Consider the following 22,747-nt stretch of genomic DNA (forward strand, 5'->3'; position numbering starts at 1 on the left):
TTGAATAGATCGGAAAATCGTCCACGCAATCTGGCGTAAAAGTTGCTTTTGAATTTTTGCGTTCGCTGATTTTCAATTTCGATTCTGGAAAACTCCTTCGCCCCATAAAAACGAAACTGTGTCCCTCTGCTGCCTAGATGGAACTATAAAAGACTGGGCCGTAGTTTTCCAACGGGACAGACCCGAATTTGGCCGGGAAATGAGAACGTGAAATGGAAAATTGATTGCTTGCTCCCTACATGCCGTTGGATGGTTTGTTGCCGAGGCCGTTTTTCTGCTGTGCGTATATTTTGGAACTTTTATGAACAGTTTAACTATTCGGCTTCAGGGTGTTTAAATTCCTCCGAATTACAGTTGGCCCATCAAGCTGGCCAGGTAAATTGTTTTCAGGCTGATGGTGCATTAAGAGGGCAACAACCAACATCAGCAGCGACACACCAGGAATAATTAATCAGGTCGGCTGCATGTCTTTGTTGTGATTATTGGTGCTGGAAGAACAATGACCGAATTCAATGAATGAAATCGGAAATTTTCCACGGACGTTTCAGTGTATTAAACCCTGCTAATGATGGTAGTCCAGAGGTTCTTCACACCAGTGGTCACCCACATGCGGTACCACGCTTTTCAGACGTCCTAATTGGTCCGAAATGGCGTCATTTTCGTAACCAGTTCATGGGCACTCGGAAAAAAATTGATTAACTTGAAAAAATTGCTAACTTTTAGCTCTCCCTTGTATGTAAACCAACAGAGTCTGGCTCCCTAGGTAAGGGCGGCCATTTTCATCAGTTTTCCCTAGAGTTTCCTTTGCAATTACCCGGGGAAGATTAGCACGCATAAAATTAATGCTGAATTTCCACTCGACACGAACACATGTTAAATAAACCATCAACCATATCGCTCTCGTCTTCTTCGCAAAGTTCTACATGTTATGCGACGTACGAACCGGAGACAGACGTTACGCAAGAGGCCTCCGGAATATTACATGGCCGCCATATAGAAATTTCCCTCAAAGTTTCTTTGAATATTAATTATGTGGTTGTTTTAGTTCGTGTCGTGCTGCGTTCGCAGTTTCAGTGTCGAAAAATTGTGAATCTTCTTAAATGCGCGTTTAGTGATGATGAGCATTTTGCGACAAATAATACCGGTTAAGGCGTAAACTTTAATTACTTACTTTACCAAATATTTTAAGCCGATGGAACATATTCGATTACTTTTGCGTTGAATCTTTCACGTCCAATACGCTTGAATCACAGTGCACAATAACAGATTATATATAAGTTCTATATTGTTGAGGCGGATTTATTTTTTTACAAACTTCTTGTTGGGTATTTCGCCTGAAAAATGTTTGTCTTTAAAAAAGACAGAATTTCCTCACGTCTTTTATTACAGATTGATAAATAGTGCTCCCATTTCGCAATAAGAACAAATTATTTAAAAAAATGTAATCAAGAACTATCACCTAGAGGGTATCCTGCGACACACTTAGGCTCAAGCTGTAAGAGAAATTTCCAATTAGTAAAGAAATTAATTTGAATAAAAATTTAAAAAAATTAAATAAATTAAAGGTAATTTTTGAGGCGAAATACCCAACAAGAAGTTTGTAAAAATACAGATTATATACCCATATGCTCACCGTCTTTAGTTGAGAAAAATTCAATGTTTCAAAAAATAAACCTGAATACGGGAAAGTCTAGAACACGCTCATCTTCTGCCTCTCTAATTGCTCGAGGTCGATGCGGCAGCCATCCTTAAAGTTTAATCAGGATCATCTCGCGTTGCCAAAATCTCGTCAGATAAACTTGGAAATGTCGTCGATGTAAATTGCTCCGGCTCTGGCTTCTCTATCGATTTACCCAATCAACGTCTTCAAATCCGGGCACTTGATTTGTAATTAAGAGAATACTTCTTTTCCGACCGGAGGCTTTCAGAGTCAATCCACTTAAGTGGCCAGTATCTTTCCTGGAAAGGACATCTCTAATTTATTAACTAGATTGTCGATTCTTTTGGCAGGCTTTGGAAAAATCCAGCAATCTGACAATGGCAATCTCTTGTTTCAGGGTCTTCAAGTTGCTGCTCTACCCGGACCGATCGCTGTTTGCTGCCGATGTGATTTTCCAGTCCACCAATCGGGCCGAAGTAAAGTTCGATACTGGAGTGGCTTACACTGGAACACTTGAAGGTTAATATAGCAAATACACAAGCAACGAGCGTGAAATTACCCCAACTTATTGATGGAAAACGAAACACTTGTAAATTAATACCAGTTTCAGTAATTCGTAAAAGCGCACCACAGTGGAAAGCCTTTGCGGAAAGGATCGCTAACAATTAGAAAGGGCTCCGCACCCTGACACCGACGGACCTTCGCCAACTTTGCCCTAATCGCCCTTATTGTTCATCCAATTTATCTTTCCGATTCATAAATGCCAAGTCTGCTTTCGTTAATTGCGAATTCGGATAAATGACGATGCGATAAGGGATGTTTCGGGTCTTCTCGAAAAATATCCACGCATCGCAAGGGTGCTGTTTGAGCCATCAACTTTAAATAAGACACTCGGTATTGGAGAAAAATAATTTTAAAATTAAAAGTGAAGTTGAATAAATCAAGTTAAATTGAAATGCACAGTCAAATGGGGTGGCCCTAATGAGTTTAGTCTAATAGAGACCGGAATGGTTATAAATATCGGTGAAATGCGCGGGAAATTCACCCATTATTAATAAGCGTCGACGAGCAGTTTTTCCCGAAAGAAACATTTCCTCCCAGCTCCACTTTGCAGTTTTTTCAAGCAAAACCGCTTGCTAACACATTATGTCAACAGCGCCGCTCACGGCATATGAATCTGAATTGAGGCACAAAAGCTCAACTTTTAAAATTCCGTCACAAACACGAGCTTCTAAAAGAAGTTCCATTCGGGTAAACTATAAAGTTGTTAAGCTTTCGTATATGCAGGAAACAGCATGGGAACGATTGCTTTTGATGGTCTGAATGTGAAAAAGAAGTCCGATTTTCAATGGAAAGCTGCCCGAACGTGTAGTGGATTTTTGCAATATTTTTCCGTAAAAGCTTATGTCGTAAAGTAGCTGGAATCTAATTCACCTGCAAACTTTTACAGTGTTAGTTCAAAATACTTTAATTTTTGCTCTAAAATGTTATTTTTTATGTTATTGCCAGTTTTATCGGGAGTAGCCTGCAACGTTCTATTTTTTTAATATATGGTTAAATTCTAATGGAAGTTCTCTTAAAACTTGAAGGCAATTGAGGTTGAAAATGATCTTCGGATTTCCATTGTCTTACTAAAACGTTTCGGTTTGTACTATCTCCAACCGTTTTCAGGCGAATGTTGGAAAAAAATGCTGTTTTAGACCCAAATCTTTTCCATGGATGGCAAAAATTTCAAATAACCGCTTGCTTTAGTTTGGATGATGCGATGATGCGGTTTTGGGTAATTCGGCAAAAATCTGAATTTTGCGTGATTCTTATAAAACTTTCAGTGCCATTTCAGTCAAGTTTCTGCTACAGATGCTGATAATTTAAAATTTATTGTTGCTTCATTTTGGAAGAAACGAATTTTTATGTGCGAGAGCGCATTATAGACGTCGGTTTTAGACTGACTTTTACTAGTTCGACCAAAATTTGCTTCACTGGCGATTTTTATGAAACTCTAAAAAAAAACTCTTTTTTTGCGCAAAGTGTCTTCTAACGATCGCAAAACTTTCAAGTTGCTGTTTGTTTATATTGATTTATTTTGTTTAATGTTTCACACAACTTGTTATTCTGAAATTGTACGTTTTTGGCCATATTTACGTAATTTATTATTTTTATCGATGAAAAAATCACGTTATTTCTACGTCCGTTGAACCTAGACAGTGTCCACCAACGAACCTTTGAGAAGCAACACTTGACTTAACGTGTTTTATTTTTATCTTTCAAGTGAATATTTAAATATCAAAATCTTTCCAATATTTGGCTTCGGTTTACCGTATTTCCTTACGTTATCATCCAAAAGATGGTTAGTTGCATTGGAAGTAATCAGAATAAGAAGAACTGGGCACATTTTGGTAAATAGCTGAAGTAAATTTTCTTTTAACACCCAAATCGCGTATGCAGCGGCGGTCAATCTAGAAAAACGTACAAATTGAGCCCCAATAAAACGCGAACGTGCCGTTGCTTTAAGCGTTATCCTTCGGGCTGTTTTACGATAATTCCAGCTATTAGCGTTTTACGGTAAAAGAAAAGTAGCAAGCCACTATGTTAGATGGCTTTGTCGCAGGCAGGCATTCACTAAGCAGGGAAGGACTTGGGACCATTAAACATAAAAAAAATGCATCTGAAAAACCTTCTTTGGCTGATAATTTCAAAGAATCAGCAATCAATAAATAGGGTTCTATCCGGGTTAGCGGAATTTGATCTCATTTTAGTCCGACGTATTTCCAAGTTGCATTAAAATTGCAAAAGCGACTAAAATTCTTCTTCTATTATCTGCAGGAAAACTTTACGATAAGCCACTGGTTTTAGTTGCGTTATTCATTAAAATAATTGCGGGAAATGTTAGCCATTTATCAGCGTTTTAATTTATTAATTGTACCATTAGAGTATCGATCAAGATGCACAGGCTGGGGGGCGATAACAAATCATTAATAAAGTAATTTTTCCGAGCCGACCGGGAAAATCATGCACAACAATCACACCGCCGTTCCGATCACATATTTTCACATCATCGGACATTAATTTCGCTCGAATGGCCTTTCAATTTCCTCGCAAAATCCATCAACGCGCCGGAAAACTAATTAATGGAATTAATTTTCCGGATCCGATGAAAAACTTCAAGCAGAATTTTCATTGGATGAGACAACAGATAATGGGAGCGAAGTGCCGGAAATTGTTTGTCTAATAATGTTTTTATCAAACTCGCTCTAGTTTTTGAGGGTTGATTTTTAAAATCTCTGTGAATTTTCAGATCGGTTTTAATTAAATGCCGCTGTCAAAGAAAAACTCTGTTCAGAAAAATGAGCGTCCCCAGGTCTTCCCGTTCAAAGATAAACGTATTATAAAAATTTTCCAAATACTTTTAGTAGAAATTTAATTTCGGCATCCCTTTTAATGAGGAGCATCGGCTTTTAACCGCAAAAAGAACCAGATTTCAACCAGTTTTGATCTATACATTTTGCTTTCGTCCAGCTTAGTCTTCGGGAAAACTCTTAAAACTTGGATATTCCTGATAAGGGGCTTATGGGTGTATACAGGCTGGAAAGTTGCCTTAAAGCAAAGCTAAAATGCATCAGGATCAATATTGCTTCTAAACCGAATTCTGAGGGCAAGTGTTGGGAACAAAGGAGTCAAGACAATTGCTGCAGAAATAATTGTCCAAAGCTAAGCTTCTTAGTTAGAAACAGTCAAATTTCCACGAGCACTATTTCCATGAATTATCAAGCAGTCCCTCACATTTGCATGTTTTATCGAGCAGCACAAAATAGCAAAGTTATCGCAAAAACACCAGATGAAAAACCGTCCATAGAGCTGCAATTGAATGGAAAAAGCTAGAATTAACATCGACTGGCTAATAATCGGGTCATATATCGTCCTGACGGGGCTTTTCAAAATCTCATTAGCTAAGTGAACTGAAACATCATTGAAAATCGATACGGAACGAGGCCGAAAATAATCTGTGCGGAGAAAATTGGCCTTTTAACAAGTTATACATAAACTATGAAACAGGCGGCAAAAGCCGCCTAATTTGACACATAAAGGGCGTTTTTCGTGTTAATGCGAAAAAGTTGTTAAAGTGGCCGACAGGATTAGCCTAAAACATATCACAAGGGTTTTAATTAATTCTTGCATAATTTATTGATGTATGACACACGTTTTTTTACTATTTTTCCTTCCAGTCAATCCAAAGGCGTTTGGCTGATACGATTTAGCAAAAGAAATTGCCTGTTGGTTACTGTTGAGTGTTTCAAAGGTTTTCGGGATAATTTTCCAACAAAATATGACTCAGTTTTGGCGTCAAAGTGAGGATTGAAAAAATATCCTTTGCAACTCAACTTAAAATGGGTTCTTTGACGTGGCACATGTCCTAAACGGGTTTCTTTCTGTTGGCACGCAATAGCTAATCTTCCGGCTATAAAAAATGCAAAGTTTTACCGGCCGCAATGGCCTGGAAACGCGAATGGGGACGTAAACCGAGAAAAAGACAAACCGCCCGACAAAAACTTGTTTGCCGCACATTTCTTACCGCATCAAGGTTTTTGAGTCTTGAGAAACATATCATAAAATACTGTAAATAATTCCGGTGAAACTGTCGAAGAGACTGCGGCGATATCGAGCAGCCAGCGCACAATTTATGTGCACCCAGTTCAGTTCGAAGGCGAATTTATTGTTAAATAACCGCTGCGAAAATACGGGCTTTCCCATTCTTAACTGCCCAGCAAATCGAACAAGGAAATCAATCAGTGGTGATTGTAATTGCCGCGATTTTCCAGCAGAAACTAGAACAGGAGCTTTATTGGGAACTGCATCTTCAAAAACACCGTGAATTGAAAACCAATGCTGAATTTCTAGCACGTTATCTATTATTTTCCGGAACAAAGTTATCTGGGAAAATGTATGTATATTAGCCAAACGTGCATCAGCTCTTTTCCCTCAGCTCCGCTGAGCTTCCAGATCAGTTTTTCCGCTTTTTCGCCGAAGCAAATTGCGAAAAATAATACAACCAAAACTGAAAACGTTGGCTTATTAACTCTGATCCGTGAAAGACCTTACAAAGATAAACACAAAGTAAAGCGGAGTAAACCGGCTGGTTTTTTCGCTTTTCCGATAAATCCCCTAGCTGACGACACTTTGAGAACCTAACCCTCTAGTTTAAAAAGTTATTTCCACTCGAGCGAGCCCTCGTGGAAACTTAACAGCGCCATATTTTCCTTTCTCATACTCGAAAGCTTTTAACGGAACTTTGATTATTCAAGATGTGGGGATTTTTTTTCAGTTGTTTGCCGATCACACGCAGAACGAATTAATATTTGCTCTTTGTTCGCGCTTAACCGGATTATTTGGGTCTTTGTGTTCCTTTTTCGTCTTGATCCCGGTGTCTATTTCTTTGTTAGGTAATCGATAGTTCTTTTGTTTATTTTTTAGTAATTAGTGTTTTGAAGTATTTTGTAACAATAATTTTGTTAAGTGAATTTTCAGTTAATTCAATTTTCTCGTATGGTTCTCATACTGCAACTTTTTGATTCGAACTTAGTTTGCTCTGTCATCGGGTCTTTTTCAACAATTTTTTTACCATTTTCGGACGATTTCCACGTGCCAGTTTCCTTTAAGCAAGGTTTTCAAAACTGATTTAATCTTTCTTAATTAGCACGTCATGTAAATAAATTTCACCAGTCTATACTTATTCAATAGATAATTTAGTTGTTGCTTCTGTTGCGTTAAAATGTAACAAAGATTTTAAACTTTTTTTGAAGAAAGACCTTACATTTTTGTAGCCGTCCATCACTTCAGCTAAATGTTTCATTGTCAGAGCGCTCAGCCGCTTTGTAGCTTTGTGCCTGAAAACCTCCTCTGTGATTGGCAAATTTCATTCTCTTTGCTTAATGGACCACTGATTTGGTGCTTTCACGCATTATTGGATATTTAGCATGTTTCAAAGGGCATTTAGTTGTTTTATTTGCGCTAAAACACCGACTTACTATTCATATGTTTGTTCACTCGTTAATGATTGTACGAACGGTTTATTTTGCAATTCGATATTTTTTGACTTATCCGGTTTACTTTTTTGTAAATTTTAAAGATTTCACCTCGCACAAAGCGCTAGAAAGCTGGGCTTTTATCCATTTATTGCACGTTTTTACTGTGAAAATGAAGATTTAAGCGAAATTTCTGTGCGATGATCAGTACAGTTTTCTTAATGGAAAAATAATTTTATAGTGAAGTAGTTGATTGATCAAAAAATACATTCGAAAATCAGATTTCAAACACGGATGTTTCGTATTTAAAGGAATCGTATCAAGACAAGACTCATAAAATTAGAATTTTTAGTATATTTTAGACTATAAGACAAGATAATCAACCTCAACCAATATCAAGAAATATGGAGGCAATTTTTGAAACTCCTGATGTATATTTTAGAATTATTTGGTATAGCTTTGGAAAACGCTCATTTTTTGAATAATTTACTGAAAACTTTAAAATTTCCCGTAACTTATCACTACATTCATCACTAAAAGGTTCATTTTAAATGGTTCTGAAAAAATTGTCTGTATTCAATGTGATTCTATTAAAGATTCCAATAAAGAGAGAGTGAATTAAAGCTTGTGCATTAAGAAAAAATGAGAATATATATATTCTTGACTTAAAAACCACGATAAAACAGAAGCATCTAAAGTCAGAAGAATTGCTTCAGTTTTTTAAAGTTGTAAAACATTTTAAAACGCCTTTTCCAACCTGACAATCCTTTAAAATTCCAAATTAAGTGAAATAAATTAATACAACGGACTACAGAAACATGAATACTCAAAATCAATATTAAAAGTGGAAATCAGAAAACATGCAAATTCGCTATAAGTTGAGAGACTTTGATGTGCAAAGTGTCCACTTTTTTTGGCAAAATCCAGATTGGGAAACTTTTTTCATTGAATGCTGAATATTTTATAGGCCTCGGAAAAAATGTGAAGAGTTTCCGAACTCGGGAACATGTTCTCGTTCTGACTTTAGGTGTACCTATCTTATCATGATTTTTTTGGTCAATTTTAGGATAATTTTGAAGGTTTTATGGTGTCGTTTCTTGATGAAAACAGGTTTAATTATTTTACCAGTTTGTAACCTCACTAATGGATTTCGACATATATAATTTAGACAAAACTGATTTGTTGCATGAAACAGTGGTCGCTTTAATGGATATTCAAGAAAAAAAATTATTTTCTCATGCTAAAACGAGCGTTAAGCTTCAGGAACCAAATCTGAAGATGCAATTGCTATCGTGCTTGTGAAACACCAGCAAGAAACTTTTTTCCACCTCGGCTTAAGAGCTCGAAAAACCCACCAGTTTCACACTAATGCACGTTCAAACATTGGGAATATTCGGGGTTTTAAACGGCTTATTTCGTTAAACTGCTTCGTGCTTTCCGTTGCTATCGGGGCTGGTCAAACCAGCCGAATTATGTGCCGCCGTAATTAAATCCCAAAGTTTTTGCAAGTTGGCCAGCAACCGACCTCAACTTCCAAATTGCGGCCACTCCGTTTAAATCCTCGTATTGCCCGATTATTTCTCTCCATGTTTTCCAATGAACGACTAGAGTTTTGCTTTTTGTTCAAGTTTTCTCTAGCGATAAATAATTTCATCAATCACTCGATCGTAAGCATTGAAATGAAAGGAAAGGACTTAAAAATCTATAATCTTTATCACTTGCAGTTTTTGTATGCGATTGTTAACGCAGTTTTTACTACGCCTTTTCTGTGCTAAGGATAATTTATGTTTAAGTTTTTATCTTCAAAAGAATCCAAGTCACATCAAGCGGCCTCAACGAATCCAATAACAATTAAGTGATTACTCGCTATAATACACGCTCATTGTTTTTAAATCTGTCCTGGCCATTACGTTTTCCTGCGAGGCAATAAAGGGACGTGCTTCCAGCTCGTGCACAAATCCAATATATTTGGGCAAAAACATCACAAAACCGTCTCGTTTTAGTGTTTTATCGCATTTAATACGGCGAGAAATTTCCCAACAAAGAAACAGTTACCGGTGAAAAGCCGAAAGCCAGGTAATTAAGCGACTCAAAGCAGGCATTCGTTGAGGGGCATTTCCACGTTTGCTCGCTCTTGTGCTTTTTAACCATTCAATAATTAAGTTATTAAGGGAAGAGGCTTTTTTGCCTTGCTGCCCCTGAAACCAAACGAACATTTTTAGAGCTCGTGTTTATTGGGCAATTTAAGGCGCAGCAATTATTTGGACCGCATACATCTCGAGATAATGCAAGGGCAAGAGTCGATAAAATTCACAAAAATGGAAAAATCCCCCGGACCCGGCGGAATACATTCCGAATTTGTAAGATGAGGACCATCCCAACTAGCACAAAAAAACACCAATATGAAAGGTGCCTAATTGGAGAAAACAACCCCAAAGGAATGGACCTGGACCGATCCCCGAAAATGCCGAAATATGGATCTAAACGTGGGAGAGGGCAGATTTTAACTCCTTTTTTGCAGATGACCAGCTAGTGATAGCAGAAGTCGAACAAGATATTAGCTAAGAACAGTGACTTAGAATAAATGTAAACAAGTGTGATTACTTACGAATGTAAGGATCTTAAACTGGAACGATGTAGTTACGGGAGTGCAATTGTGCAAATATTTTTGAAATCATCTTAAGAAATGGCATGATGAAGGGGGTGATGAAGATGATGATAAATAAGGGCAGGAAAGCCACTGAAATATCGCCCGAAGTATAATTATGTATGTAGCACAGAATTGGACTATTTGAGAGGAACTTCTAGGATATCCACAACAGAAAGAACCAGAAACGAAATAATCAGATAGAATATCGGCATAGAAAAGAATGTTATGGATGAGGACGAAAGAAGACAGTTAGTACAGTTCGGGCACACAAAAAGTTCTAGAATTGACTCTAGGAATGAATTGAATCAAGGAACTTAAACGAGAAAATGAGTCACGAAAACAAAGTGTGGAATCTGGGGACGGAGAGATGACGACTTATATATTAATAATAAGAAGCAGGAGAAAGTGGCTCTGGGGAATATCCAAAGGAATCAATATATTGAACTGATAATTCGATTAAACACACAGGATCGACATATGGGCTGAAATTGACTTCGCAAAACTAATTACCTAAATCATTGAATTGGAATGGACGTACGTATGGGTTCGCAATTGGGTATATGAGACCGGTGAATTAAATTGTGCCACTATTTACTAGGCCACGTTCGGCTTATTTAGATTTACGTACTAAATTACTCGCTTAAATCGAGGTAATTGACTATGGCTCGTGGTTTAGCGAAATCTAGCTAGCCTGCGATTAATTAATTGAGTTTCTATTGTTGCAAAGGGGCGGCGCATTTTTATTCATAGAAGCCCAGCCCTAAAAGGCCATTTGGTAGTTTTTTAATTGTTTTTCAGCCTCCGAAAACATCAACAGTAATCCTCACTCGATCCAGTTGGGATAAAATCGGTAATTTATGGAGACTAATCAGGGCGCGTATGACTGTCCCTTGTTGGACCAAATGGAAATTAACCATTTTTTTATTGGCTTTTGAATTATTCCACCCGCAGATCAAAGAGCAATTCTGAGTGGGCAAATTTGGGCTTTTCACGACTTAACATAACAACATTTCCTGCTACCTTTTTAAGCGGGAATGTTGCATAGATTTGCAAAAGTAAAAGCAATTTTTGAGCGGTTCTTTTGCATTAAAAGTGTAGGTTTCCACATGAATGATTCAAGAACCATTTGAGCCACAATTGGTTTTGATATCATTGGATAGAGAGTTGAAAACTCTTGAATACCAAACATTTTAGGTGCACGATTAGAGCAACATTTCATGTTTTCTATCACATTTTTGTTCATGTCGCGGGAACATACTGAGCTACAGCGCTCATTTGGACATCACTGAACAGAGAACTAAATAGTGCGTTTAAAAAGATAAACATCGATTAGGAATTGTTTTGAAGTGCGTTTTGATGTCATTGGATAGAGTTGAAAAATCGATTCAGTTATAACTTCGAGCGCGAGAAACTTCTGGTAGTTTTGACACAACGGACGAAATTTGAATATCAAACATTCAGGTGTACGATTAGGAGACATTTTCATGTCTTTCGGCACGTTTTTGCTCATTTCTCGGTCACAAATTGTATCATGGCGCTCATTTTTACATCAATGGTGAAAGAAGTAAAGGCACTTTTATGAAGTAAAGCTTTACGTGTACTTGAGACTTTGACTTTGCATTTTATTCGATATTTGGACGCTATTTTAACTGAAATCTCTTTGAGCCAAATGAACTATTTCGACGAGTAATTTTATTAGATTTTTTGCCTTATTTGAAAACAAACTTGTCACCGTTTTGCTGCAAAAACCAAGACTACACTATTGCTACTACTGGTTAGTTATAATTCTCTCCAGTGTGAATTTTATTTAAAAAACAGCCTTTAGCGGAAATTCTACGCCATTAGACTCATGGAAAAATGTCCATACACACCTTAATCTCCTCGCACATTAAAAAGATATATTTTTTAATTAAGTCTGCATTTTGAGTAAACTAATGGCATGTTGCGGTCGTTTTTCGTTGCAATTATTGCGCAACGTGTTCAAAAGGTAGGCAAAAGGCTCGTTCAACGACTCTTCTAATTGTAACTGGCAGTTGCAAATGCAAGCGAATTATTTTAATGGAACAGAAGAATAATTATGCCATGTAGAGCAGTATTTATGTAACGCCTGGCATTAGATGTTCCCGTTGTGCGGATTCCTGCTTTGGTTAATTGCAGGATGAAATTGACGAAAACAAAAATATTTATTAAGTCCTTATCCAGAGACTCGATTGAGTGCAATCCTGCCATCAGTTGGCATAATAAAAAAAAATTGCGTCACCTCGAATCTCGTCCCAACTCCCGTTCAGTCTTCTTAGACGTTTTTGCGACGAATTCCCGAAAACCCGATTCCTTTTAAATTTTTCATGAGCAGGATGAGAATTTTTATTGATTCTTCACCGGCTCACTTGACAATGACAAATCGATCAGGCTTTTTTCTCCGTAATTAGGTTTTTCGATGCCGGGAGTTTTGTCGTTTAGTGTCGCGACATGAGGGATCGATGGGTTTTCTTTGCCACCAAAACCACACTTCACGGCAAAAAAATCGGGTGGTTTGACTAATAGATCAGGGCTAAGAGCTGTAAGCTCAAAATTTGTATTTGCATCTTTTGAATCACGCATTTACGATTCAGTAAACAGCCAATAAAAAACTTTCATAGTCGAACAGTTTGTTTTCCTCATCGTCGTAATTCAAACTGGAAATTTTATTCAATCGACCAGTTTTTCCAGCGTTTTCCCCATCGAGTGAACGATATTAAAACAGAAAGCAGATACGAAATAGCAGCCAGAATGGAATATTCGCTCACTCTAATCTCGTTAACTAAGTGCACTGGGGCTTTATTTGAAATCGATGCAAAACGTAATCGGGATGGATCTGACAGGCTTTATTTTATTTAATTTTTCAACCGGATCTGCGATCCTTTTGTTCATTGCAATCGCGAGGGAATTAACAGTTGAATGCGGAACTACTAAGAACAGTGGTTTCAGTGAGACGACAAACAAATTCCAAATCTAGCAACTCTTGGAATATCCTTTGCAGCCTTCTCTGGCTAAAGCGCAAAACTGAAAGCAAACACCGTCGCGCATTTCCTAAGCCAGTTTTATTGGAGTTTCTCGGCAAAGTCGTGTTTGCTTTACACATCCATATATTCGGTATTAATATTTGCCTGAGAAAACCGCAGAATCAGACAAAAAAATGACAGAAAGGCCCGAGGAAAGTTTCCAACAACCAGCTTAATCCGACAGATTCTTCAGCGGTCGCCCTTCCCTCAAGACCAAACCGAAAGAAATATATTCTTAGATTTGGCGTAAGTATTTCGAATCCCCTCGAATAAGAGAAGAGATTTGTCTTAAAGTTTTTGGCAGTTTATTCCTCAGTTGTTCTTGTTCGGCCGATATCACACTTGTTAAAGTTGTTTGATTTATTAACTTGGCGTAAACAATTACAAAAAAGCACGAGTGTTCAAAAGTATTGCCACTGTTTCATTTATAAGGGGCCTTTTCTGGAATGTTTCAAAGTTTGTGTTTATGGAAAATAAATTGGTTTAATTTTGGCAATTCATTATTCGAAGCAATTCAAAGCCAAGAAAAGCAATTTTTTTTAAGAGTACAGGTTTGGAAACCGCGATTTATTTTTGGATTTTTAAATTTTCAATATATGATTAGAAGGGTTTCGCTCCTGAAACCAAAGGTGCTTCAAATTTACCTGGCTTGGAGAAAAAGCGCACTGTTTTCTAAGCGAAAATCGTCTTTTATATAGGATGACTATTGCAAAAATCCATATGGTTTAAATCGGGTTATCGGAGAGGCGACAAATGTTTCCTTTAGAAAATCATTAGAGCCGTCAAAGGTTTCAAATGCAAGAAGGTGCAGATTTTGAAATGTGCTAATTTCAGGCACTCCCAGGACCGGTTTTGAGTCTCTTGGATTTAGCCTGAAATTAACACACCTGAAATCTGTACCTACCAATCTCTTCATCTTCAAGCATCCACAGATACAGGGTGGCCCATAAGTAATGATAGAACTTTTAATGGTGATATATGAGGCCAAAATATTAAAATTTTGCCCAAATTTTTCACCCTTGGAAAGCGTCGAAGACAAAATTACAATTTTTTTTTAGGTAAGTTGGGTTAAAACGTATTATTTTTCCATATGATACGCCATTAAATTTTTCCATTTCCTATGGGACACCCTGAACAAAACTTCCAAAAAATTAGTTATTTCCGGAAGAATCGTGAGCGATTGACAATAAATTGATAAAAAATAATTGTGAGAGTTCAACAGCGAAAATCCATCATTTGACTCTTTCCAGACGTTGAAAACTCTGTGGTGCATGGAATCTTGACCCAAACCGGTCTATTCGAAGGCACAATCTCAACGCCAACCGAAGAGTTTCACATCGAACCAGTGAATCGATACTTCAACCAGAGCACCACTCAAGAACCGACGTTCCATTCAATCATCTACAGGTTGAACGATGTGACGGATCCTTCACAAGGCGTGAGCTGCGCCTCCCAGCAGCTCCATCAGAAGAAGCTGCTTCAAGAGGGAGGATTTGAACGGTCTGGTCGTAGAAGAGCCAAAAGGTGAAAATTCGTCCCAGGCAGAAGGTTTTTTTTTTCAATGAAACTCCCTTAGATGGTTGCTGCAAGCTGAAGCCAAACTCCCCTACGACGATGGAATGTTTTTTCCAAACGGAACGCGAAGACCGTTCATGAGCAGCTTCGACATCAGTCAGCAGCAAATCGATGAAATTTTGGAAGTGGACAATCGCACCCATGTGGACGCTTCTGCCTTGATCTTCAAGAACGTGTTCAAACGAGCAACTATCGATCCGAAAAAAACCACCTGCATGCTGTACCTTCAGGTGAGAGAGTCTGGAAGGATTTGAGAGAATTTGAACGTTTTTTTTTGGTGTTTTCAGGCCGATCATCAGTTCTTTCAGAAATACGGCACCGAAGAGGCGTGCATCGAAGTGATGACTAGACATGTGCAAAGAGTGAATGCAATTTATCGAAATACTGGTAGGTAGTTGGGTGTTTTCCCGCAAAAATGTATTTCCTTTTATCCAGGCCGAGGCGCTATTTGTTTCCTTATGTGGTCGGATTTGATCCCCGTAGGGGATTTTAAAGTTTTAGAAAATCCGGTAGCGAAAAGCCATTTCCTCCATAAAACCCAAGACATAATTATCTTTATGTACCCTGTCGCTCAGTGATCCCGCACAAATAAGGCGCTCTAACAAGAATCTAATTCGGCTGCCTTTATTGGCCGTATTTCGCGCCCTCTGGTGATAAATTGAGTGACATCCTCGAATTACTGAGGGCTTGAGGAGACGATAAATTTCCTCCCGGAGAAAATAAGACGCGAATTTTCCTTTTAAATATTTGCTCGTTTCTAGCGGGGTCCATTTTTCCTTGCGACGGCGACTTTTTGCCCGCTCGCCCACCATTTGCATTTTGAGGACAAGAAACAGTCGACGGGAGGCGAAATTAACACGCCGCTTTTTACCTCAGCCAAAGGGTTGCTGAGAACGTTTTTACTCGCGCCCCCAAAATCCCCCGAGAATCATTTCCACTTACTTGTTGGAACTTTGATGGAAAGCTTGCGCGTTTTCCTATCCACTTTCTGCTGAAAGGTCAAGCGCTTATCCATGGCTCTGCTTCATGAGCTCCAAAAGCCCGGTTTCTCTAGGGGATTATTTATGGATATTTCCTATCAGTAGAGAAGGGTTAATTTGGCTTTGGTAGTGCGATCTAAGGAGGTTTTTTTGCAGATTTCAACCAGGATGGAAAAAAGGACAACATCACTTTCATGGTGAAGCGCATCAAAGTGCATACTCTGGAGGCTCTGAAAGACCCCACATATCGGTTTCCCAATAACTACGGGGTCGAGAAGTTTCTGGAGTTGTTTTCCGGTAAGTGCAAAGGGATGAAAATATACAAATGAATCGCGACGCTTTTGACTCTATATTTGTAACTTCCGGGCTCCGCCAGCAACAATGTTGCAAGAAATTTTGATAAAGCACTGAATTGAACAAGAGGATCGACTGCCTCCTGATATGATTTCACAAATCCCAAATAGTTTCTCTTATAAAACCAAGTCTGATCCCCCATAAGTGAAACTCTTAATTCCAACCACTGTGATGGGCGGTTTTACGCGTCGTTTCTCGTCCCAATTTACCCACTTGGGGTAAACTTTGGAGGCGCAAATTTCCAACAGCAGTAAACCCAAACTGGCCCCAATCATGCACAGATGGATCAGCAACAGCCCTTTCACATGAGCGAATGTGATTTGGTTCACTTCGGTGATACGCGAGAGCTCAGGAAGATCGTTGTTTTTCACCCACTTCATTTCCAACTTCTTCGATATGCCGGCGCTTCGCATCTTCAACATCCTGAAACATTTCCTGAAAACATGGTCTTCCCGAAAGACTTAAACTCACATCCTCGATATGGCTTTCCTTCCTTGGAACCGCTTGGAAAAGCCAATGAAGTTCATCGAGTAGAAATACCTGCAAAACAGTCACAATTTAATGGAAAAGACAGCGAAAATTTACCAGCCTTTGGGGTAAAATAGTAACTGGACATTGGGCGCGATGCAAAGCCCAGGCCATAATAATGCGATTCTCCAGAACAACCACCTGGCCAGTGCAAATGCTTTCTGGGATGGTTTCCCACTTTTGCATGTCCTTGGGACATCGATCGGTGTTCACGATCCTCCTCCAAGCCGGCAACAGTGAACGATCCTCAGACTGAACATCTCAATTTTCCCACTGGCACTATCGGGCCAAAATCAAGCTCACCGTAAAATTATCGTAAACAAACGTGACATTCCTAATGCAAAGTGAGTATGAGCCCTGGCTGGCAATATCAGCAATGCGCTGGAATGGAAGTGGACGATCCAGAACAGCCAGACTAGCCACCAAGCTGGCGCTGAGCGCATAGTAGCACAACACTCCGAAGAACAGCGCTAGAAGAATCTGAAGCCTGCCCGACCAGCTGCGAAGCCTCAAGTCGTACCCTGCAAACCTCAGAAAGTCAACCAGATGATCCCAAAATATTTCCCAAACAGTACCGGTATTGAAAAAGGCCGATACAACCCCCAAAAAGTAAGTGGGAAGCGACAGCACGGCTTCCAGTCCTCGGGCGGTTTTACTCAGCAACACACAACTGAGATACAAGCTGATAGCCAGAAAGACAAAAAACAGCGACATTTGCAGCCATAGGGTGCCGCTGAAGGCCACAAAGTGCAGATAAGTGGCCGGTTTTCCTTCGGGAAGTTTGAAATACAAATGGTACCTGAATTAAACCGTTAGCTGGCCTGGAGGGTTCAAAAGAAACGTACCAGTTGCGGAAATAAGGCTGGGAAAACTCCATATTGGTGGTTTGGTTGGTGTAAACCAAGGCTGCAAGGAAAACATCCGCCGAGTAGTTTTTGATCATCTCCCGGCCTTCGTTGTACCTGGTGGTTCTCACTATGGACCTAGAAGGAACTTTAACAGTTGTCTCATACACGCAACACTGGAACTTGGTACTTGAAGAGCAAAGTTTCCTCAAAGATTTCCCACATGTCCCACAGGAAGCCATTAAGGGAAGAACTGTTGGGCTCCTTGGCGATGTAAGGGAATATCTGAAACCTACGTGAGATTGAGGTGTTTTGCCACTTTGGAAAGAGGTACATCTTGCATCACTACTTGCACCTCGTAGTCCTTTAAAGAATCGCGAGCTGCTTGGAAAAAGTCAGGCCTTCCAGTTCCATGAAGTCGAGGAATGCGGTTAACGAATCGCATGTTGGATGTGTTGGAATTTGGAGGGTTTAACGCATTCGTTAATGGAAACGCTTCCTGCTGGAAACCGAGTGGTTTAATGAAATTGACTGTATGGTGTATGAGTGAAAAATTCACCAAAAACCTGACAAAGTTGCAATTGCAATGATTTTTTCTCCCTAGATAGAGCGGAAATTTCTCTATTAGTCACAGTTGAAAGCAGCTTTATAGCTGGAGTAGGTGTTGAGTAATTAATTTTTGAAAACGCCCGCAGGTAAACGACGATCCACTCGGTTGAATTTTTGAAGAATTCTTAAAAATGATTCAAAAGGGCCACTGCAATGATATTTTTTTAGTGCAAATTCCCATATTTTCTGTTTTGATGTGAATTCATCAATTGAACTATCTACATAAAGTTATTTGCGAGAAATTTTTTTTTTTAAACCCACACCCCAGGCACAACCGTCTGCAAGGTTCACATTTAAAATATTCCCCTAAATTCATCCAAGGGGCCGAACGCAACGATAGTTTCCATCTAAAAAACACCACATTTTCTCTTTTAACAAGTGTAAAAACTATTTATATTTAGCGGTTTTTGAGTAATTATTTTTAAAGGCGCTTTTAGCAATCTAAAATTTTTCAATTAATAAAACCAAATTTTATATTTGAAAAATTCGTCCAAAGGTGCGATTGCAACAAAAGTTTTCGTCTAAAAAACATATTTTCTAATAGAATTTGAGTTAAAACCAACTATCTACAATTAGTAGTTTTTGAGTAATCAATTTTGTGAGTGGCTTCCACTCAATCGGACATTTTTGAATTAATAATTAAATCATTGAAAAATTGGCCAACATTCGGTCAAATGCGCGATTGCAATAAAAGTTTTCGTCTAAAAAGTACCACATTTTCTCTTTTAACTGGTGTAAAAAGCAACCATATATATTCAGTGGTTTTTGCGTTATTATTTTTTAAAGATGTTTTCACTCAATCGGAAATTTGTCATTCAGTAAAACAAAGTTTACCATTTGGAAAATTCGTCAATTTTTATCCAAAAATGCCATTGCAATAATTTTCGCCTCTGAAAATACCGCATTATTTGGCTTCTGATCATAGTTAAATGCAACTATCTATATAGAACGGTTTCGGAGTAATTAATTTTTAGGCGCCTGCAATCAAAAGACATCCAATAAGAGTCGTATTCAAAAGTACCTAAAAATGCAACTGTATTAAAATTTTTGCAGTGAAAATATCGATATCCCCTGTATTAACTGGTATTCAAATCACCTCTTCATATTGCTGTGCAGTTTTTGAACAACTAATTGTTTGCAGTCTTGAGACAACAAAGGTAATTTTTAAAAATGTATTAAAAATCATCCAAAAACGCCACTGCAATAAAAATAGACAGTTTTGAAGTAAATAATTTTATAGTAACCTGCACTCAAGAGTGTTGCCTTGCAAGAGTGATTTTAAAGAATTCCCCAAAAATTACCCAGAAACGTCCATTGTAGCCAAATTATCAGAATCACGAAACGAAACCAAAGGGACCTCAATCAGAAACAGAAAATTAATAATTAAAAAAAAATCCGCCTTGAGTTCCCATTGTAATGAATATTTTTTGATCGCGGTTTTTGAACCTCAGTTTCAAGCTTAACATTTCCTGGAAAGCTCCTAATTGTTGATCCAGTTTTGGGGTCAAAAAGAACATAAATTTGCCTCTCAACCAGTGTTAAAAGAATAGTTTTTACATCAATAAAATTTGTAAAAACTAACTTTGAAAATCGCCTCCAATCGAAACATTGCATTCGAAAAAAATGTAAAAATTGTTCCAAAAGAGACACTGCAACGATTTTTTCCCTGAAAAACTACCGCATTTTCTCTATTAATCAGCTGAAGATCTACTTGCGGCAATCAAACGACAAATGAAAAATTCACCAAAAATCAGCCAAACACTCAATTGCAGACGTTTTCACAGCACAAGGAAACAGAAGTCTTCTACCCCGTGTTTGAATCAGCTCCCCACATAAGACAGCGTTTAAATAATAATTTTTTCAAACGCCTGCAGTCGAACGACGATTTGCAGTAGTGGCAAAGTAACGAAATGATGTTATTACAACTTACTTTTAAGAAAACTCCAAAAATCCACCACAATTCCCAGTGGACAACAGCCATCCCACTCGGTTAATGGCTCTTCGATGGGAACTTCTTGGGAATTAACCGATTGCTTTTCGACTTGCAGGATTATATAGCGTGGAGCAAATTGCCCGAATTAGGCGAGAACTCGTTAGTAATCGGACATTGGCGTTCGTATTCAGCATTTTCTGGCTAAAAGTGGATGATTTCTGGCAATTTGCCTACTGCGAAAAAAACTGCCCAGATATCAAGCTCTCTGTGTCGAATAGATCCAGTTAATTAACAGAACCACCATTCATTTGTGGTACTTTTTCAATTGCTGACTTTGTTGACGTTCGTTCGAGCAGAAAAAGCCATTCAGAGTCCTCAAATTAACCAGACCGCGGTATGTAATTTTCCAATCAGCTCAAAACGGGAAAAATCAACATAAAAGCGCACCAAATCACAATTCAATGGGAGTTTTGGGGAAACGCTACCGCCCCCCGTTCAATTACCCAGTCAATGACAAACCGTGGGAATTTCAACAGCATAAAACAGCGTCGTCCCTATAAACTACTAACTTAAACAAACCTGTATTCGATTTTTCCAAATTTACTGAAGTTTAGAAAAGCTATTTACTTTTCCCATTTGGCTTCATCATCATCGCCAGCTACGAAATAAATCCGAAAAACATCCGGTAAATTGATTCCTCAGGGCATCGAGTATCCCCATGCCATCATCCGCTGGGGAAAGAAGGAAATTAAGGGACCAGGCCTAAGGTAAATATGGGAAAACAACCCCTCTAAGCGCAAAGGCGAAGGGAAAGTCTGCCCTGTTTACCGACCAGATTTGATTAAACTTTAGTTTTATTATTAATAAAGTGAATGGATATAGTGAAACAAACTGGCAGAAGATGTCCAAGCCACTTCAGCTGCAATGTTTACGAAACGATGCTGCCATAAGGGGACAAACGTGGTGCTGACAGGTGAAACCACTTTGCAAGAGACACGTGGGGCGGCTGGGGGCAGATTTATGGCGGTCGTAAGTTTGTCCTTTCTGACCGGCCTTCCGGAGCATCCCATATAACTTTTGCAGCAGCGAATGTAAACGAAACGGGAATTAACCGGGATTAATTGCGCGCTGTACCGGAAGCTTACCATTTTGGTTTCTAGTTGTCTTCAACTCTTCCCTATTTAAATTTGATGCTCTGGAAAATGCAAATGCCAACCAGTTTCAGTGGAAATGTTTTCCTCATTTGAAAAAGGTATAAACCTCAGTTGACTGAGAAAATTGCAATTTTTACACTCCCGGGCCGAATTTTGAACAAAACCCCACCTGCCACTTGTGCAACTTCCTGCTCTAGTTGGCAGGTAAAGAACAACGGCTTGGATTGCTCCACCCTTCTGACATGAATTTAAGCTTCTAATAAAACGCGGCGTTTTATTGCGGCGGAACGACGTCGGAATGCCAATGATATTTCCCTCATTTTATTAGTTGCAACTCCCCCAATTTCTTACAGTCGCGTTATTTACCGTCGATCCAAATAGCCAAACAACGATCAACCTCCAGACAGGGGAAGGAAAAAAACGGAGAAAAAGTCTCGCATTTGTTTCGAAATCGGACGAACGAATCTCTATATCCGAGACAATTACAAACTCCTGCTGAAATATAAGAATGGCAAACTGAAACTCCTTTAAACAGCCATCCTAAGGCTCCTAAACGAGTCGGTAACGAGAAAGCAGGTAAAGTACACAACGGAAACGGTCATTCTAAATCTCCATTACGGTTCAGGGAGCGCATTTTTCCCGTTGAGATCGTTATTTATTTAACGGTCGTTTACGTTGTCGGGTTAACAAAAAAGGCTTCTCCTTATGCAAAATACTCGCTTTGCATTCCCATTGGGTTCAAAGCGTTTACAAGCCCTATCCCCAGTTCAATAATGATCGGGACAACCTTTCTATGCTCGTGAATCCACTCGTTTTTATCTCATTCTCTAAGGGAAACTGCAAAGAAATGAAGGAAGGCAACTAGAAGCTTTTTTAAATTGTCCAAATCAAGACTTTACGGAAAGTGGAATTTTGGATGGATCGAGCATTGGTTCCTCTATTGATCGGGTTTGAAAGCCCCTCTGTAAACCAGGCATCCAAAGTGAAGGCAGCAAATAAGAGTTATTTTCAAAAATTCACACCATGTTACCCAAAAATGCCACTGCCGTGAAATTTGCAGGGTAGACGGCTCCGTACCTTATCTATTTGACGAATAAAATAGAGCTTTCTATGTCGCGTAGTTTTTGACAAATTATTTTTTCGGTACCTGTAGTCAATGGACCACTTAGAAGGGTAATTTTCAAAAATTTGCCAAAAATTGCCCTAAACTGGAATGAAATTTTTAGAACAAAGAGTTTTACCTCCTGCCTATTTTACACTGTTGAAAGAAGTTCCATAAAGTAAGTAGTTTTTGAATAATGATTTGTACCTGGCATTCAAAAGACAACAATTTTTAATTTTTTTACAAACTTCTTTTTGGGTATTTCGCCTCAAGAATTTTTGTCTTTAAAAAAGACT

The 22,747-nt window shown here is 38.7% G+C and overlaps 2 protein-coding genes across 3 annotated transcripts in view; one reads left to right on the forward strand and one right to left on the reverse strand.

The window, feature by feature from the left end:
* Window positions 1–22,747, forward strand: part of LOC109546236 (disintegrin and metalloproteinase domain-containing protein 10) — a 37,587-nt gene that overhangs the window by 7,321 nt on the left and 7,519 nt on the right. The window contains exons 3-7 of the mRNA XM_019917129.2: window positions 2,058–2,179; window positions 14,622–14,895; window positions 14,948–15,176; window positions 15,234–15,333; window positions 16,083–16,223. Of these exons, the coding sequence (XP_019772688.2) occupies window positions 2,058–2,179; window positions 14,622–14,895; window positions 14,948–15,176; window positions 15,234–15,333; window positions 16,083–16,223 (866 nt within the window). The remainder of the gene's footprint in view (window positions 1–2,057; window positions 2,180–14,621; window positions 14,896–14,947; window positions 15,177–15,233; window positions 15,334–16,082; window positions 16,224–22,747) is intronic.
* On the reverse strand, window positions 16,226–18,260 carry LOC109546243. 2 transcript variants are annotated; one of them, XR_007282007.1, is made up of 6 exons: window positions 17,844–18,260; window positions 17,654–17,791; window positions 17,384–17,607; window positions 17,112–17,329; window positions 16,752–17,060; window positions 16,226–16,703 (listed from the first exon to the last, which is right to left on the reverse strand). XR_007282007.1 is itself a non-coding variant. In XM_048668583.1 (5 exons), exons 1-5 carry the CDS (start codon window positions 17,987–17,989, stop codon window positions 16,839–16,841), a joined length of 948 nt encoding a protein of 315 aa, XP_048524540.1. In that variant the 5' UTR covers window positions 17,990–18,260; the 3' UTR covers window positions 16,226–16,838. The 2 variants fall into 2 exon arrangements, 1 of the variants encoding a protein (XP_048524540.1); XM_048668583.1 differs by having other exon boundaries at window positions 16,226–17,060.

The sequence above is a fragment of the Dendroctonus ponderosae genome, unplaced genomic scaffold, assembly GCF_020466585.1.
Source record: "Dendroctonus ponderosae isolate FM_Combo_2020 unplaced genomic scaffold, Dpon_F_20191213v2 Dpon_F_20191213_7, whole genome shotgun sequence".
Taxonomy (NCBI): domain Eukaryota; kingdom Metazoa; phylum Arthropoda; class Insecta; order Coleoptera; family Curculionidae; genus Dendroctonus; species Dendroctonus ponderosae.

Excerpts from the sequence above, each read along its gene's own strand:
- LOC109546243 (XM_048668583.1), bottom strand. The coding sequence starts at position 17,989 with ATGTACCTCTTTCCAAAGTGGCAAAACACCTCAATCTCACGTAGGTTT. Across the intron at positions 17,792-17,843 it reads GAGGAAACTTTGCTCTTCAA|GTCCATAGTGAGAACCACCA; the intron begins GTACCAAGTTCC and ends AGTTCCTTCTAG. Across the intron at positions 17,061-17,111 it reads TTGTTTACGATAATTTTACG|TCTGAGGATCGTTCACTGTT; the intron begins GTGAGCTTGATT and ends TGAGATGTTCAG.